Raw genomic sequence first — 18,180 nt, 5'->3', positions numbered from 1 at the left:
TGAAAAAATATACATAATGGCAACAGATGCAGGGTATGCTGATGAACAAGGTATAATAGCATTGGCACTGTCATAAAAATATGAAATGTGTGCTGCATGTATAAATATAAATATAAAAACCTCAGGCATACTATACATGCAGCACACATTTCATATTTTTATGACAGTGCCAATGCTATTATACCTTGTTCATCAGCATACCCTGCATCTGTTGCCATGATGTATATTTTTTCACACTTCCAAGACCCTTCAACCTTGTACTACCAAATATTTGTACTCCCACACAGTGAGGTGCCCTGCAGGACATATGGGAACAATTTGTGTCCACGTCCTCTTTTTCTTCCTCATTGCCATGCTGCCTCCCACGTCCAGCCTCGGTCCTCTGGTTGGGTCCTCGGTCTCTTCAGCTCCCGGGGGAGATGCCCTCTGCCGACCCCTACTTGGGTTCAGTGTCCGTAGCCTTGGTCTTACTAGTAAGTATGGGACGATCCGTTCTGGCTTCTTGCCTTCATCCAATCATAACTGATATTCTAATTACTTTAATCTGTTTTTACAGACAGCAGATATGCACATCAGCCCCTGATGAAGCGAGGAAAGCTCGCGAAACGCGTCGGGTTAGAGATGTACTATGCATACCTGTATTACATGTATTACTATTATATTATGGCTATGTTTTAGGATTACAATGCAATGTTGCTGTTTTATGAACCTGTTCACCCATGCTCATGTCATACTATGGATCATGTTGTTGTTCTCAATAAAATATTTGTACTTTTATACTTTGTTTACCCTTTGATCACCATTTACACCTCATTTAAAGTCCCGTGGGCGAAGTTTGTTTTCTTTTTCTTACATTAAACCCGCAAACAGTTTTAAATGATTTTTATTCTTTTAAAAATGTAATTTTGTACAGGGACTGTTCTAAGCATGGAAAACATGCGCCACTTTACAGGCATACTATAGACACCCCCCAGGTACGATATTTAAAGGAATATTTTCACTTTTTTTTTTCACTTTAAGCATCATTAAAATCACTGCTCCCGAAAAAACGGCAGTTTTTAAAACTTTTTTGCATTGATACATGTCCCCTGGGGCAGGACCCGGGTCCCCAAACCCTTTTTAGGACAATAACTTGCATATTAGCCTTTAAAATTAGCACTTTTGATTTCGAACGTTCGAGTCCCATAGACTTTAATGGGGTGTTAAAGTTTGCGCAAACTTTCCGCCCGTTCGCAGGTTCTGGTGCCAACTGAACCGGGGGGTGTTCGGCTCACCCCTATTCAGGAGGCCTTGAAGAAAGGTTTGTGCAATGCATTTCCAGACCCTGGGAGGTTACAATTTCCTGGTGCTGGACAACGTGTTGCTGAGGCTTCGTTCAGTCAGAGGAAGAGCGGTGGAGAAGGTGGCTGGCCGATGCCTTTAAAGAATTTTTCAGTCCTCAGCGCCAAGGTCTGATCGGTTCAAGCAACCATCGCCAGCATCTGCATTACATGGTGCAGGAATATCTAGGGGCAAGAGCATACTTGGAGACCTTTCCAACAGAGCATCCACTGGGTTACAGGGTCTTGAGGATGGACCACTGGCCAGAACTTGCTCAATATGCAATTGAGCTACTGGCCTGTTCTGCATCCAGCATGCTTTCTGAAAGCACATTCAGTGCTGCTGGAGGGTTTGTAATGGATCAAAGAGTGCGCCTGACACAGACTCCCTTGATGGGCTCACATTCATAAAAATGAATCAGTCTTGGATCAGCAGCTATCAAGCACCTGATGCTGATGTAACTGATTGAATTGCTATGGATGTGGGATCTCTTGAAGACTGCCTATGCTGACTATCCTATTCCTCCTCAATCTTAAAGCTACTAGCTTTCAACAATATTTTTGGTTTAGGACACCACCACCACCATCCAAGGCCCAATTTTCCTGCCCCATTTTAACAGGGGCATGTAATTACAATTCTTGATATAATATTTCAACACAGGGCCCGTTCCTGCATCCACCAAGAGTAACTGTGAGGGCTTACAGTGTTGTGGCACCAACACCACCACCACCACCAACACCTAAGGCCCAATATTCTGCAGAGTATATAGGGCAGGCTGTATAGTATATACAGTCAGGTCCATAAATATTGGGACATCAACACAATTCTAATCTTTTTGGCTCTATACACCACCACAATGGTTTTGAAATGAAACAAACAAGATGTGCTTTACTTGCAGACTTTCAGCTTTGATTTGAGGGTATTTACATTCAAATCAGGTGAACAGTGTAGGAATTACAACAGTTTGTATATGTGCCTCCCACTTTTTAAGGGACCAAAAGTAATGGGACAATTGGCTGCTCAGCTGTTCCATGGCCAGGTGTGTGTTATTCCCTCATTATCCCATTTACAAGGAGCAGATAAAAAGTCCAGAGTTCATTTCAAGTGTGCTATTTGCATTTGGAATCTGTTGCTGTCAACTCTCAATATGAGATCCAAAGAGCTGTCACTATCAGTGAAGCAAGCCATCATTAGGCTGAAAAAACAAAACAAACCCATCAGAGAGATAGCAAAAACATTAGGTGTGGCCAAATCAACTGTTTGGAACATCCTTAAAAAGAAAGAACGCACCGGTGAGCTCAGCAACACCAAAAGACCCGGAAGACCACGGAAAACAACTGTGGTGGATGACCGAAGAATTCTTTCCCTGAAGAAGAAAACACCCTTCACAACAGTTGGCCAGATCAAGAACACTCTCCAGGAGGTAGGTATATGTGTGTCAAAGTCAACAATCAAGAGAAGACTTCACCAGAGTGAATACAGAGGGTTCACCACAAGATGTAAACCATTGGTGAGCCTCAAAAACAGGAAGGCCAGATTAGAGTTTGCCAAACAACATCTAAAAAAAGCCTTCACAGTTCTGGAACAACATCCTATGGACAGATGAAACCAAGATCAGCTTGTACCCGAGTGATGGGCAGAGAAGAGTATGGAGAAGGAAAGGAACTGCTCATGATCCAAAGCATACCAACTCATGAGTGAAGCATGGTGGTGGTAGTGTCATGGCGTGGGCATGTATGGCTGCCAATGGAACTGGTTCTCTTGTATTTATTGATGATGTGACTGCTGACAAAAGCAGCAGGATGAATTCTGAAGTGTTTCAGGCAATATTATCTGCTCATATTCAGCAAAATGCTTCAGAACTCATTGGACAGCGCTTCACGGTGCAGATGGACAATGACCCGAAGCATACTGCGAAAGCAACCAAAGAGTTTTTTAAGGGAAATAAGTGGAATATTATGCAATGGCCAAGTCAATCACCTGACCTGAATCTGATTGAGCATGAATTTCACTTGCTGAAGACAAAACTGAAGGGAAAATGCCCCAAGAACAAGCAGGAACTGAAGACAGTTGCAGTAGAGGCCTGGCAGAGCATCACCAGGGATGAAACCCACTGTCTGGTGATGTCTATGCGTTCCAGACTTCAGGCTATAATTGTCTGCAAAGGATTTGCAACCAAGTATTTAAAAGTGAAAGTTTGATGGATGATTGTTAATCTGTCCCATTACTTTTGGTCCCTTAAAAAGTGGGAGGCACATATACAAACTGTTGTAATTCCTACACCGTTCACCTGATTTGGTTGTAAATACCCTCAAATTAAAGCTGAAAGTCTGCAGTTAAAGCACATCTTGTTCATTTCATTTCAAATCCATTGTGGTGGTGTATAGAGCCAAAAAGATTAGAATTGTGTCGATGTCCCAATATTTATGGACCTGACTGTTTACTGCTGTTCAGAGTATATAGTGCCTGGGGGCCTCCCACTCCATTTTTTTTTTAATTTGGGTGCGGGTTCCCCTTAATATCCATACCAGACCCAAAGGGCCATGCTGTTTTTTTTCAATGATTTTCATCTATATTGCCAGGACCCGACAATAAATTACAGCCGTGAGCAGTTTTAAATGACATTTTTTCCTTTAGAAATGTAATTTTGCTGGGGTATTGTTCTAAACACAGGAAAAATTTGCTACTTTACAAGCATACTAAGGACACCCCCCAGGCATGATGTTTAAAGGAATATTTAATTTTTATTGTTTCACTTTAAGCATTAAAAAAATCACTGCTTCCGAAAAAAACGGCCGTGTTTAAAACCTTTTTTTTGCATTGATACATGTCCCCTGGGGCAGGACCCGGGTCCCCAAACACTTTTTTGGCAATAACTTGCATATAATCCTTTAAAATTAGCATTTTTGATTTTTCATGTTCTTGTCCCATAGACATTAACAGTGTTCGCGTGTTCGAGCAAATTTTTTGCCTGTTCGCATGTTCTGCTGCGAACCGAACCGGGGGGGTGTTCAGCTCATCCCTATCCATCATATAATTCAAAATAAAATGCTTCAACCTCTTCCCATAGAATGGATTGTCTCATTTTTTTTTACAATGAATAAAGAAGGGATTTGCTTTGTCTGAACAAAACCTGAGGCAGTCGGAATCACATGGCCAGCGCGGTGCGATCGTTAATCGCTCTAGACTCCGTATTCTATGGTGCAGTGTAATGATGTTGCGCTGCCCCTTTAAGAAGTCTCTCTGACTCTCCATTTCTTCTATCAGGCGACAGACAGGCTGGTTATAATGACGTCCTCCTCAGCCAATCAGGGAGGTCATGTCTGGGAAAGCTGTGCTGTTATTGGTCGGTGTGGTAAGAATGCTCAGACGGTCTCTGGTCCTGGGGATCAGATGTGGCCAGCTTGGGGGTCCTCAGGTGTCTGTGCAGGATGAGCGGAGGGGTGTACGGGGGAGGTGAGTGCTGCACACCACCCTGAACCTTATATATGATATAAATTACATCCTGCACCCTCTATATAATATACAACACATCCAGCACCCTCTATATAATATACAACACATCCTGCACCCTCTATATAATATACAACACATCCTATATCCTCTATATAATATACAACACATCCTACATCCTCCTTATAATATACAACACATCCTGCACCCTCCTTATAATATACAACACATCCTGCACCCTCTATAAAATATACATCACATCCTATATCCTCTATATAATATACAACACATCCTACATCCTCTATATAATATACAACACATCCTGCACCCTCTATATAATATACAACACATCCTACATCCTCTATATAATATACAACACATCCCATATCCTCTATATAATATACAACACATCCTGCACCCTCTATATAATATACAACACATCCTACATCCTCTATATAATATACAACACATCCTACACCCTCTATATAATATACAACACATCCTATATCCTCTATATAATTCACAACACATCCTATATCCTCTATATAATATACAACACATCCTGCACCCTCTATATAATATACAACACATCCTACATCCTCTATATAATATACAACACATCCTACATCCTCTATATAATATACAACACATCCTATATCCTCTATATAATATACAACACATCCTGCACCCTCTATATAATATACAACACATCCTACATCCTCTATATAATTCACAACACATCCTATATCCTCTATATAATATACAACACATCCTGCACCCTCTATATAATATACAACACATCCTATATCCTCTATATAATATACAACACATCCTATATCCTCTATATAATATACAACACATCCTACATCCTCTATATAATTCACAACACATCCTATATCCTCTATATAATATACAACACATCCTGCACCCTCTATATAATATACAACACATCCTATATCCTCTATATAATATACAACACATCCTACATCCTCTATATAATATACAACACATCCTACATCCTCTATAAAATATACAACACATCCTATATCCTCTATATAATATACAACGCATCCTACATCCTCTATATAATATACAACACATCCTATATCCTCTATATAATATACAACGCATCCTACATCCTCTATATAATATACAACACATCCTACATCCTCTATATAATATACAACACATCCTATATCCTCTATATAATATACAACGCATCCTACATCCTCTATATAATATACAACACATCCTACATCCTCTATATAATATACAACACATCCTGCACCCTCTATATAATATACATCACATCCTACACCCTCTATATAATATACAACACATCATATATCCTCTATATAACATTCAACACATCCGACACCCTCTATATAATATACAACACATCCTACATCCTCTATATAATATACAACACATCCTATATCCTCTATATAATATACAACACATCCTACATCCTCTATATAATATACAACACATCCTATATCCTCTATATAATATCCAACACATCCTACATCCTCTATATAATATACAACACATCCTACATCCTCTATATAATATACAACACATCCTATATCCTCTATATAATATACAACGCATCCTGCACCCTCTATATAATATACAACACATCCTATATCCTCTATATAATATACAACACATCCTACATCCTCTATATAATATACAACACATCCTATATCCTCTATAAAATATACAACACATCCTGCACCCTCAATATAATATACAACACATCCTATATCCTCTATATAATATACAACACATCCTGCACCCTCTATATAATATACAACACATCCTATATCCTCTATAAAATATACAACACATCCTGCACCCTCTATATAATATACAACACATCCTATATCCTCTATATAATATACAACACATCCTCTATACAATATACAACACATCCTACATCCTCTATATAATATTTTATAGCGGGGCTTCTCAAAGTGTCTGTTCTGTTTTGCAGATGAGGTCGGGGCTCTGGTGTTTGATATCGGGTCATACTCGGTCCGGGCCGGCTATGCAGGTGAAGATTGCCCCAAGGTACCTACCCCTCTTTAACTACCTCAATCAACCCCCCCCCCCCCTTATAATATCCATCCTCTGCGATCTTCAGTGTGCTGACCAGAAACCTTTCTTTGTCACTCACCAGCTGACTGCTGAAATCAGGCTTGTTGCAGCCTTGCGTGATGAGGTGGGATAAGAGTGAGCTCAGGATAGATGTCTCTACGGTGATGATGTCACCAGTAGAGAAGGCGGGGCACTTGCAGCTGAGTCTGCAAACTCCATGCAGATAAAGTCTTTGGTGGGGGCTGAACCCAGGACCACAGTGCACCAAGACAAACCTGACAGCTAAAGAGACCCCACACTGCTACTGGTAACAAAGGCAGCAGCTAAAGCTGAACTCCACCCTAGGCTCTGACCCTTACTCTCTAAAATAAAATGCCTGTTAGAGGATTTCCCCTGACTTCCTCTTCTGTCTAAAACCTGTCTAGTTAGCAGCAAGTGAGGAGGAATCTCCCAAATTGGGACATCGACTGCAAAATAAATCTGACCAGGGTTCTAACCCTTCCACGCTCCATTTAAAACTTAAAAAGGTTATGTAAAAGCAGGATCTGCCTACACCATATGGCTAAAAGTCTGTTGACAACTGCAAGGACAAGCACCCAAAGCGAGAAAGCCCAAGAATGCCATTTTCCCTCATAATCTTTGAAGTACTTCACTGGTTCGGAGGTTGTAGGTCCGACCCTTTTTTCGCCCCACCTGCTAAAGCATCCACAGTGGTCTCCTTCTCTAGGTAGGGGTTTAGGTAAACCCTAAACCCCCACCCTCGGCCTGACCATGGACATCTGAACGTCACAGCTCGTTGACCATCCAGTTCCAAAACCATGGAGTTGCCTGCTTTGTGGCTATAACATGCTCCTCTGTGGGAAGGCCACAAGATTTTGGAGGGTGCCTGTGGGAATTTCTGCCTATTGCTGAGATCAGGCACCGATGTTGGATGAGAAGACCTGGCTCACAATCGGCATTCAATTCATCCCCAAAGGTGTTCTGTAGGGTTGAGTTCAGGGCTCTGTGCATGACACTCGAGTTACTCCACTGGTCAAACCATGTCCACTCTTAAGGCCTCATGTACATTGCTGCTCCTTAGACCTCATGCGCACTGGACGTTGTTCCGGTTGCTGTTTTTGTGTCAGGTGTTTTTTTCTGCAGCCAGTAAACTCCCCAGCATGTTATCCTATGTGTCCATGCACACATAGGCTTTTATCAGCGTTTTTTGGCAGGGGCGTTTTCAGGCTGGAAAAAATCCCAGAACTATTGCGTTTTAAAGAGGAGTTTTTCAGCTGTAGAAACGCTCTAACACTAAAAAACTTGGTGAAATGTGGCTATCCGACATTTTTTAGCATTTTTGAGGTTCAAGCATTGTGGGAAAGTGGGAGTTAAAAATAGCAAAGAGGTGTTTTCTTGCTAAAAAATGTAAAAAAATGCTAACACGGCAAAACGCTAATGAAAAAAAGTTGCAACACTCGCGTTTTTTTCTACTTGTGTTTTTATAATGTCCAGTGTGCATGAGGCCTAGGCATGAGTTTTAATAGGAGTTTAGGAGCAGTTAAACGTCCCTAAAGTGTTTTTCTGCTGCCAGGAGAGTTTAGTTTAGGGGTGGACAGTGTACATGTAGCCTAATGCCGCGTACACACGATCGGACTTTTCGTCTACAAAAGTCCAACGGACGCCGACGGACTAAAGCTGGCTGGTAATCCGATCGTGTGTGGGCTTCTCCGGACTTTCAGCAGACTTTTTCAGCCTCAAATCCGACGGACTTTAGATTTGAAACATGCTTCAAATCTTTACGTCGTAACTACGACGGACCCCGAAATCCGCTCGTCTGTGTGCTAGTCCGACGGACAAAAACCCATGCTAGGGCAGCTATTGGCTACTGGCTATGAACTTCCTTATTTTAGTCCGGTGTACGTCATCACGTACGAATCCGTCGGACTTTTGTGTGGTCGTGTGTAGGCAAGTCCGTTCGTTAGAAAGTCTGCTGCAAGTCCGCCGGAAGTCTGTCGGACAGGCTGTCGGACTTTTGTAGACGAAAAGTCCGACCGTGTGTACGCGGCATAAGTGATAGCTTTCCACAACAATTTGGAGTGGGTCTGTGGAAATTTTTGTCCAATCAGCCAAAAGAACATTTCTAAGATCAGATACTAATATTGGACATGAAGATCTGACTCACCACCGGTGTTCTTATTTTACCCCAAAAGTGTTCAGTGGGTTTGAGGGCAGGGATCTGTGCAAGACACTTGATTTCCTTCACACCATACTCCTCAAACTATGTCTTTATAGAGCTGGCTCCACTGTTCTGGGAAGGCTTCCTACAAAATTTTGAAGGGTGTCTGTGGGAATTTGTGTCCAGTCGGCCAAAAGAACATTTGTGAGGTCAGGTACTGATGTTGAATGAAAAGACCTAGCTCAGGTTGAGAGTCAGGGCTTTGTGCAGGCAATTCAAGCTCCCCCAGAACAAACTGGTGAGAACATTTATTTGTGGATCTGACTCTACTTGTCTGGGAAGGCTTTCCACAAAATTCTGGAGTGTGTCTGTGAATTTGTTCAGATGTAACCAAAAGGGTATTTGTGAGGTCAGGTATTGATGTTGGATGAGAAAACCTGGCTCACCATTAGTGTTATAGGGAGTACACACGGTCGGACTTTGTTCGGACATTCCGACAACAAAATCCTAAGATTTTTTCCGACGGATGTTGGCTCAAACTTGTCTTGCATACACACGGTCACACAAAGTTGTCGGAAAATCCGATCGTTCTGAAGGCGGTGACGTAAAACACGTATGTTGGGACTATAAACGGGGCAGTGGCCAATAGCTTTCATCTCTTTATTTATTCTGAGCATGCGTGGCACTTTGTCCGTCGGATTTGTGTACACACGATCAGAATTTCCGACAACGGATTTTGTTGTCGGAAAATTTTATCTCCTGCTCTCCAACTTTGTGTGTCGGAAAATCCGATGGAAAATGTCCGATGGAGCCCACACACGGTCGAAATTTCCAACAACACGCTCCGATCGGACATTTTCCATCGGAAAATCCGACTGTGTGTACGGGGCATTACAGTTCATACCAAAAGTGTTAGGTAGGGTTGAGGCCAGGGTTTTGTACAGGAAACTCAAGTTCCTCCACACCCAACTGGTCAAACCATGTCTTTATGGAGCTAGCTCAATTCCTCCGGGATAGCTTCCCACAACATTCTGGAGTGTGTCTGTGGAAATTGAAGTCCAATCAGTCAAAAGAACATTTGTGAGGATAGGTGCTGATGTTGGATGAGTAGACCTGGCCAATTCATCCCAAAGGTATTCAGTAGGGTTCAGGGCAGGGGTTTGTTCAGGCCACTAGAGTTCCTCCACACCATACTCCTCAAACCTTGTCTTTATGGAGCTGACTCCATTCTTCTGGGTAGGCTTTCCACAAGATTTTGGAGTGTGTCTTTAGCAATTTGTGCCATTTGTGAGTTCATGTATTGATGTTGGAGAAGACCTGGCTCACAATCAACGTTCCAATTCATCACAATAGGGGTTCAGTAGGGTTGAAGTCAGGGCTCTGTACAGAACACTCCAATTCCTTCACACTAAACTAATCAAACCATGTCCTATTGAAGCTGGCTCCACTATTTTGGAAAGGCTTTCTACCAAAGTTTGGAGTGTGTCTAAGGTCAGGTACTGATGTTGGATGAGAAGACCTGGCTCACCATCGGTGCTCCAATTTAGCCCAAAGGTGTTCAGTAGGGTTGAGGTCAGAGCTCTGTGTAGGACACTCAAGTTCCTCCACACCAAACTGGTCAGGCCATGTCTTTATGAAGCTGACTCCACTTGTCTGGGAAGGCTTTCCACAAAATTTTGAAGTTTGTCTGGAAATTTGTGAAGATGTAGCCAATGGGGTATTTGTGAGGTTAGGTACTGATGTTGGATGAGAAAACCTGTCTCACCGTTGGTGCTCCAGTTCCTCCCAAAGGTGTCCTGTAGGGTTGAGGTCAGGGCTTTGTGCAGGAAACTCAAGTTTCCCCACACCCAACTGGTCAAACCATGTCTTTATGGAGCTAGCTTAACTCATCAGGCATAGCTTCCCATAACATTCTGGAGTATGTCTGTGGCTATTGATTTCCAATCAGTCAAAAGAACATTTGTGAGATCAGGTATTGATGTTGGATGAGTAGACCTGGCCAAGTCATCCCAAATGTGTTCAGTAGTGTTGAGGGTAGGGGTTTGTTCCAGCCACTAGAGTTCTTCCATGCCATACTCCTCAAACCATGTCTCTATGGAGCTGACTTCACTCTTCTGGGAAGGTTTTCCACAAGATTTTGGAGTGTGTCTGTATGAATTTGTGAGATCAGATATAGATGTTAGAGGAGAAGACCTGGCTCACAATCAGCATTCCAATTTGTCCCAACAGTGTTCAGTGAGGTTTAAGTCGGGGCTCTGTGCAGAATACTCCAATTCCTTCACACCAAACTAATCAAACCATGTCCTGTTAAAGCCGGCTCCACTATTTTGAAAAGGCTTTCTACCAAAGTTTTGAGTGTGTCTAAGGCAAGGTACGGATGTTGGTTGTGCTCCAATTCATTCCAAAAGTGTTAAGTAGGGTTGAGGTCAGGGGTCTGTGCAGGACACTCAAGTTCCTCCACACCAAACTGGTCAGACCAAGTCTTTGTTAGGAGCGTGTAAAATTTGAAAGCTGCTGGTCTCATTCCAGCATCCTGGTTTTGGCTATGATGCAACCATGTCTATCCACCTTCAAGGAGATTGATGTAGCCAGTCTCTGGGAGGAGACCAAACCTCCATGTAAGCCAGCCAAGCCTGCAGTCTCATGCTTGTGATAGAGTGTGTAATACCTGATCACGCTCCTTGTTTGTCTGCCCTGCTCTGCTGTTTGGATCCCCTTGTTGATGACCTCGGATTGGATATCGGACTATTCTCTGAACTCTGCCTGCCTTTTGACTATGGTTTAACCCTATTATGAACCATGCCTGCCTTGTACCTGGAAGGTCATTGAACCACTCTGCCTGTCTGCCATCTGCATTTACCTATTTGCTTTGCTCAGTTCACGCCTGTCCCATTGTGGTGGCCAGGCATTATAGCAGTGTATATAAGACCTGGGGACAACCGAGTACCTGTGGGCCTGCTTGCCTTAGGGGAAAGGGGGGCTGTTATAGGGGAAGAACACAGAAGCTAGCTATAGTGTCTGACCACCTGTGTAAGTGTGTCTTTACGAAGCTGACTCCACTCATCTGGAAAAACTTTCCACAAAATTTTGGAGTATGACTGCAAATTTGTGCAGATGTAGCGAAAATGGTAATTGTGGGGTCAGGTACTGATGATGGATGAAATGCCCTGGCTCACCGCTGGTGCTCCAATTCATTCTAGAGGTGTTCAGTAGGGGTGAGGTCAGGGCTCTGTGCAGGCCACTCAAGTTCCTTCACGCCCAACTGGTCAAACCATGTCTTTATGGAGCTAGCTCAACTCTTCAGGGATAGCTTCCCACAACATTCTGGAGTGTGTCTGTGGAAATTAATGTCCAATCAGTCAAAAGAACATTTGTGAGGTCAGGTACCAATGTCAGATGAGTAGACCTGACCAATTCAATTCCAAAAGTGTTCAGTAGGGTTGAAGACAGGGTTTGTTCAGGCCACTAGAGTTCTTCCACACCATACTCCTCCAACCATGTCTTTACAAAGCTGACTCCACTCACCTGGAAAGGATTTCCACAAAATTTTGGAGTATGTCTGCAAATTTGTGCAGATATAGCCAAAAGGGTATGTGTGGGGTCAGATACTGATGATGGATGAAAAAAAACTGGCTCACCACTGGTGTTCCATGTCATCCCAGAGGTGTTCAGTAGGTTTGAAGTCAGGGCTTTGTGCAGGACACTCAAGATCCTCCACACAAAACTATTCAAACCATGTCTTCATGGATTGGGTTATTACACAGGGTCACAGTTATGCTGGAGCAGAAAAGGGCTTTCCCCAAAATGTTACTACAAGGTTGGAAGAGCACAATTGTCCACAATGTCTTTGTATGATGTAGTAGTAACGGTACCCTTTACTGGAAACACCTGAACTTCATCATTTGTTGGGGGAGTCCACATACTTTGATCATATAGTATACATTTAACACCGTGGGGGCTTTTTTAAAAAAAATTGGTGAAATAATTTCTATTTGTTTCCCTGGATATCACACATCTTTGTAATTAATGCTGAACCCCAGGATGAAAAAAATGTACCCTCACTGTGGGGATGGTCAGATGTCCACATACTGAGATGAGTTTGAGGTGTACATTAGTGTTCGAATTAGGTTAAGCTACAGTTAGGCTTTTAGGGGTGAAGACTGCCTAAGGTCGTCCCCTGCTCTGCTTTTTATAACTGGGGTCCAGTCAAATTTTTCTATACAAGATGTCCAGGTTTTAGCACATAGCAAGCTGAACAACATCCCAAGCCCCGCCCACCATGTGTGGTGTAATTGCAGGATCTGGATGCCAGCTAGGCAGCCAGGCTCCACTGCAGTGCTGGGACAAGATCATCCAGTGCCCAGCGCAAAGATGCCAAATTGTGCTCCCCCCCTTTATTATGTGCCAGCTTATGAGGAGGAAGGGGAGAGAGCACAGCCCACACCTCCTCCCGGCTCTCTCCTCCTCTCCTTGCTGCTTCCAGCATTGGGCTGACAGAAGTAGTGATGCCGCTGTCACTACTCCTGTCAGCCTTATAGTAGAAGGCATTTGTAGCGCCCCATCCCTACAATACATGCTGTGCCCAAGGCAGTCGTCCCTTCTGCCCACCACTGGTCCCAGCCCTGTTCCACTGTATGCTTCAGATCAATGGCTCCAGCAAACAGACTGCATCCAGACATACAATAGATTGCTACAATGTTCTAATTGTTACAATGTATTTTGTTGAGTGCGTATGAGCAGACCAAGGACTAGTTCTTTCCTGCGCACATAGCCAACAATTCCAGAAAACCTGAACGTGTTAAAAGGAGTATTAGTCCTTATTAACTCCTAATGAAACCCTTTGTTTACTGCTGCTTACCCTTATCCCCTTCACTATTCTCATTTCATTAGGACGTTTATGGGGGAACCAGGAGAAGAAAAATATAAACAGTTTTGACAATTTTAGTGACTGGGTTTGTACTCTAAACTGGAACCCTCTTTTCTTTCCTCCCATCAGGCTGACTTCCCGACCACCCTGGGTGTCTTTTCACCAGATGAGTCCGTCTCGTCTGACCCAGAGAAAGAGCGCAAGCTGAGCCGGGTGTACTACATAGACACCACCTGTCTACATGTGCCGCGGCCTCACACCGAGGTCACCTCTCCGCTGAAGAATGGAATGAGTGAGCCTGACGTGTCAACTCTCCACCAAACCATGTCTGTTCTGTACCGGCTGTCTGCCCGCTCTGTGCCATCCTGTGCTTACCAGCCTTGGCTGCCGTCATTACCCATAATCCTCCATTGTCATGGGTGAGACCAGCTGCTGTGTGCTAGAAGGTGCCACCGGTCTGGATTCTGGCCAAAATGATCTATGGTTGTGTGACTGTTGTGGAGACATTAGAGTGTAAGCTCCTCTGGTACAGAGACTGATGTGACTGGCTCAGTGTTCTCTGTACAGCACTGTGGTATATGTCAGAGCTATATAAATGTATAATATTAATAGTGTGTGACTGTGGAGGGGAACAATGAAAATTAAATTTCTGCACATTAAAAAGACCATCCTTGGCTTCTCCTCTGATCCACCAACTCACCATGTACCCCTTTGCTGTGTACTCACTTTCCATGTACCCCAATAACCATACAATCCACTCACCATATACCCTACTCACCATACACCCCACTTACCACGTACGTACTCCCAGTATACCCCACTCATCATGTACCTACACCCAGTAGACCCCACTCATAATGTACCTACTCCCACTATACCTCACTCATCATGTACCTACTTCCAGTAGACCCTATTCATCATGTAACTACTCCCAGTATAACCCACCCATAATGTACCCACTCCCAGTATAACCCACCCATCATGTACCTACTCCCAGTATAACCCACCCATCATGTACCTACTCCCAGTAGATCCCACACATCATGTACCTACTCCCTGTAGAGCCCACCCATCATGTACCTACTCCCTATAGACCCCACTCATCATGTACCTACTCCCAGTATACCCTATCCATCATGTACCTAATCCCAGTATAACCCACTCATCATGTACCTACTCCCAGTAGACCCCATTCATCATGTACCTACTCCCAGTATACCCCACTCATCATGTGCCTACTCCCAGTAGACCCCACTCATCATGTACCTACTCCCAGTATACCCCACTCATCATGTACCTCCTCCCAGTAGACCCCACTCATCGTGTACCTACTCCCAGTATACCCCACTCACCATGTACTTACTCCCAGTATACCTAACTCATCATGTACCTACTCCCAGTATAATCCACTCATCGTATACCTACCAGTATACCCCACTCATAATGCACCTACTCCCAGTATACCCCACTCATCATGTACCTACTCCCAGTAGACCCCACTCACCATGTACTTACTCCCAGTAGACCCCACTCACCATGTACTTACTCCCAGTAGACTCCACTCATCATGTACCTACTTCCAGTATAATCCACTCATCGTATACCTACTAGTATACCCTACTCATAATGCACCTACTCCCAGTATACCCCACTCATCGTGTACCTAATCCCAGTAGACCCCACTCATCATGTACCTACTTCCAGTATAATCCACTCATCGTATACCTACTAGTATACCCCACTCATAATGCACCTACTCCCAGTATACCCCACTCATCATGTACCTCCTCCCAGTAGACCCCACTCATCATGCACCTACTCCCAGTATACCCCACTCACCATGTACTTACTCCCAGTATACCCCACTTATTGTGTACCACAGTCACCATGGACCTCACTAACCATATACCCCCCTCATCATAGCTGTATATCCCATCCTTGCACCTCTCATTATTAATGGATCTTGTATCTTAACAGTTGAAGATTGGGAGGCCTTTCAAGCCATTCTAGACCACACATTCAACAAACACCTGAAGTCCGACCCGGCCCTACACCCCGTCCTCATGTCAGAGGCACCTGTGAGTACCACCTTTATGTGTCACCCTGCAGGAGGAGGGGCAGACTCATGTTATAACCCTGCAGGGGGCGGGTCCTATTTCTCCATTCTTTGTGTCTTTCAGTGGAACGCCAGAGCCAAGAGGGAGAAGCTCACCGAGTTGATGTTTGAACATTATAACATCCCTGCCTTTTTTTTGTGCAAGACGGCTGTCCTCACCGCGTATCTTTCACCGTACAATGCAGGATGATGTCATGTATGTTCATTCCCTGTGTATCCTCTGCACAGACATTTTCCTTAACCCTTCCCTCTCTGCAGATTTGCAAATGGCCGTTCCACAGGCCTGGTTCTGGACAGCGGAGCCACCCACACCACTGCCCTTCCGGTCCACGATGGCTATGTCCTACAGCAGGGTGAGTGACACCACTGATTTGTTAAATGGCACCCCAAAAGCGGCAAGCAGACACGCGTTTCGCCATGCACAAAAATGCACAAAAATTGCCGTAAAATACGTGGCAACAACATGCAAACTGGAACATGGGAAAAAGCTCCATGACCTGTTTTGCCACGCGCATGGCAGCCCATTAATTTTAATGGGTGTCACATGAAAAACACGTCAAAAAAAGCACGTAAGACACGTTTCAAATACACTAGGTGTGAATGGAGCCTTAGTCTCTACGCATTTCGAGAGCGTGCACAGAAAGACGCATTTCCGCACACGTTTCCAGAGCATTTAAAAAACAGACATCGTGCTTGCGGTGTCATTCATTTGTTAATGGAACCCCAAATGCAGCAAGCAGCCACGCGTTTTACTGCAAGCGAAAATGTGTGGTGAAAGATATGCAAACCAGAGCTTCATGCGCTATTTTGCCATGTATAGGGCAGCTCATTGAAATGTCTCACGAACAGCATGCAACACAAAGCATGTTTCTACCTGCACTAAGTGTGAATGCAGCCTTAATGACACCACAAGCACGATGTGCGTTTCTGTGTGCATTCCCGGGGTTGCATCCGCTGAACTCCATGGGGGGAGATTGTATCCCCTGAACTCTATGGGGAGGGGGGTTGTATCCCCTAAACCCCTGAATTCTATTGGGAAGGGGGTTGCATTCCCTGAACTCTATGGTGGGTTGCATTCCCTGAACGCTATGGGGAGGGGGGATGCATCCCCTGAACTCTATGGGTGGGTTGCATTCCCTGAACCCTATGGGGAGGGGGGTTGCATCCCTTGAACTCTATGGGAGAGGGGTTGCATCCCCTGGACTCTATGGAGGGGTTGCATCCCCTGAACTCTATGGGGGGGTTGCATCCCCTGAACTCTATGGGGGGGGGTTGCATTCCCTGAACTCTATGGGGGGTTTCATCCCCTGAACTCTATGGGGGGGGGGTTGCATTCCCTGAGCCCTATGGGGAAGGGGGTTGCATCCCTTGAACTCTATGGGAGAGGGGTTGTATCCCCTGAACTCTATGGGGGGTTTCATCTATCCCCTGAACACTATGGGGGGTTGCATCCCCTGAACTCTATGGGGGGAGTTGCATCCTCTGAATTCTATGGGGGAGTTGCATCCCCTGAACTCTGTGGGGGGTTGCATCCCCTGAACTCTATGGGGGTTGCATCTCCTGAACTCTATGGAAGGTTGCAGCCCCTAAAATCTGTGTGTGTGTGTTTTTTGGGGGGTTGCATCCTCTGAACTCTGTGAAGGGGTTGCATCTCCTGGACTCTATGGGGGGTTGCATCTCCTGAACCCTATGGGGGGATGCATCCCCTGAACTCTATGGGGGATGCATCTCCTGAACTCTATGGGGGGATGCATCTCCTGAACTCTATGGGGGGATGCATCTCCTGAACTCTGTGGGGGGATGCATCTCCTGAACTCTGTGGGGGGATGCATCTCCTGAACTCTATGGGGGGTTGCATCTCCTGAACTCTATGGAAGGTTGCAGCCCCTAAAATCTGTGTGTGTTTTTTGGGGGGTTGCATCCCCTGAACTCTGTGAAGGGGTTGCATCTCCTGGACTCTATGGGGGGTTGCATCTCCTGAACCCTATGGGGGATGCATCCCCTGAACTCTATGGGGGATGCATCTCCTGAACTCTATGGGGGGATGCATCTCCTGAACTCTATGGGGGGATGCATCTCCTGAACTCTATGGGGGGATGCATCTCCTGAATTCTATGGGGGGATGCATCTCCTGAATTCTATGGGGGGGTTGCATCCCCTTAACTC

At 44.5% G+C, this 18,180-nt stretch overlaps 1 protein-coding gene across 3 annotated transcripts in view; it reads left to right on the top strand.

Moving 5' to 3' along the window:
* The first annotated feature begins 4,621 nt into the window (after nt 1–4,621).
* Nucleotides 4,622–18,180, top strand: part of ACTL6B (actin like 6B) — a 28,175-nt gene continuing 14,616 nt past the window's right edge. Inside the window, exons 1-6 of one of the 3 annotated variants that reach the window (XM_073623132.1) lie at nt 4,622–4,776; nt 6,770–6,846; nt 14,028–14,190; nt 15,876–15,976; nt 16,079–16,176; nt 16,273–16,367. In XM_073623132.1, the coding sequence (XP_073479233.1) occupies nt 4,752–4,776; nt 6,770–6,846; nt 14,028–14,190; nt 15,876–15,976; nt 16,079–16,176; nt 16,273–16,367 (559 nt within the window). In that variant the 5' untranslated portion in view covers nt 4,622–4,751. Of the gene's footprint in view, nt 4,777–6,769; nt 6,847–14,027; nt 14,191–14,295; nt 14,412–15,875; nt 15,977–16,078; nt 16,177–16,272; nt 16,368–18,180 lie in introns of those variants that run through there. The other 2 variants (XM_073623133.1, XM_073623134.1) reach the window with 2 other exon arrangements.

Source organism: Aquarana catesbeiana, linkage group LG03 (genome assembly GCF_042186555.1).
Source record: "Aquarana catesbeiana isolate 2022-GZ linkage group LG03, ASM4218655v1, whole genome shotgun sequence".
Classification (NCBI taxonomy): domain Eukaryota; kingdom Metazoa; phylum Chordata; class Amphibia; order Anura; family Ranidae; genus Aquarana; species Aquarana catesbeiana.
The sequence above is the reverse complement of the archived record's forward strand: the minus strand, read 5'-3'. Positions and strand labels throughout refer to the sequence as shown.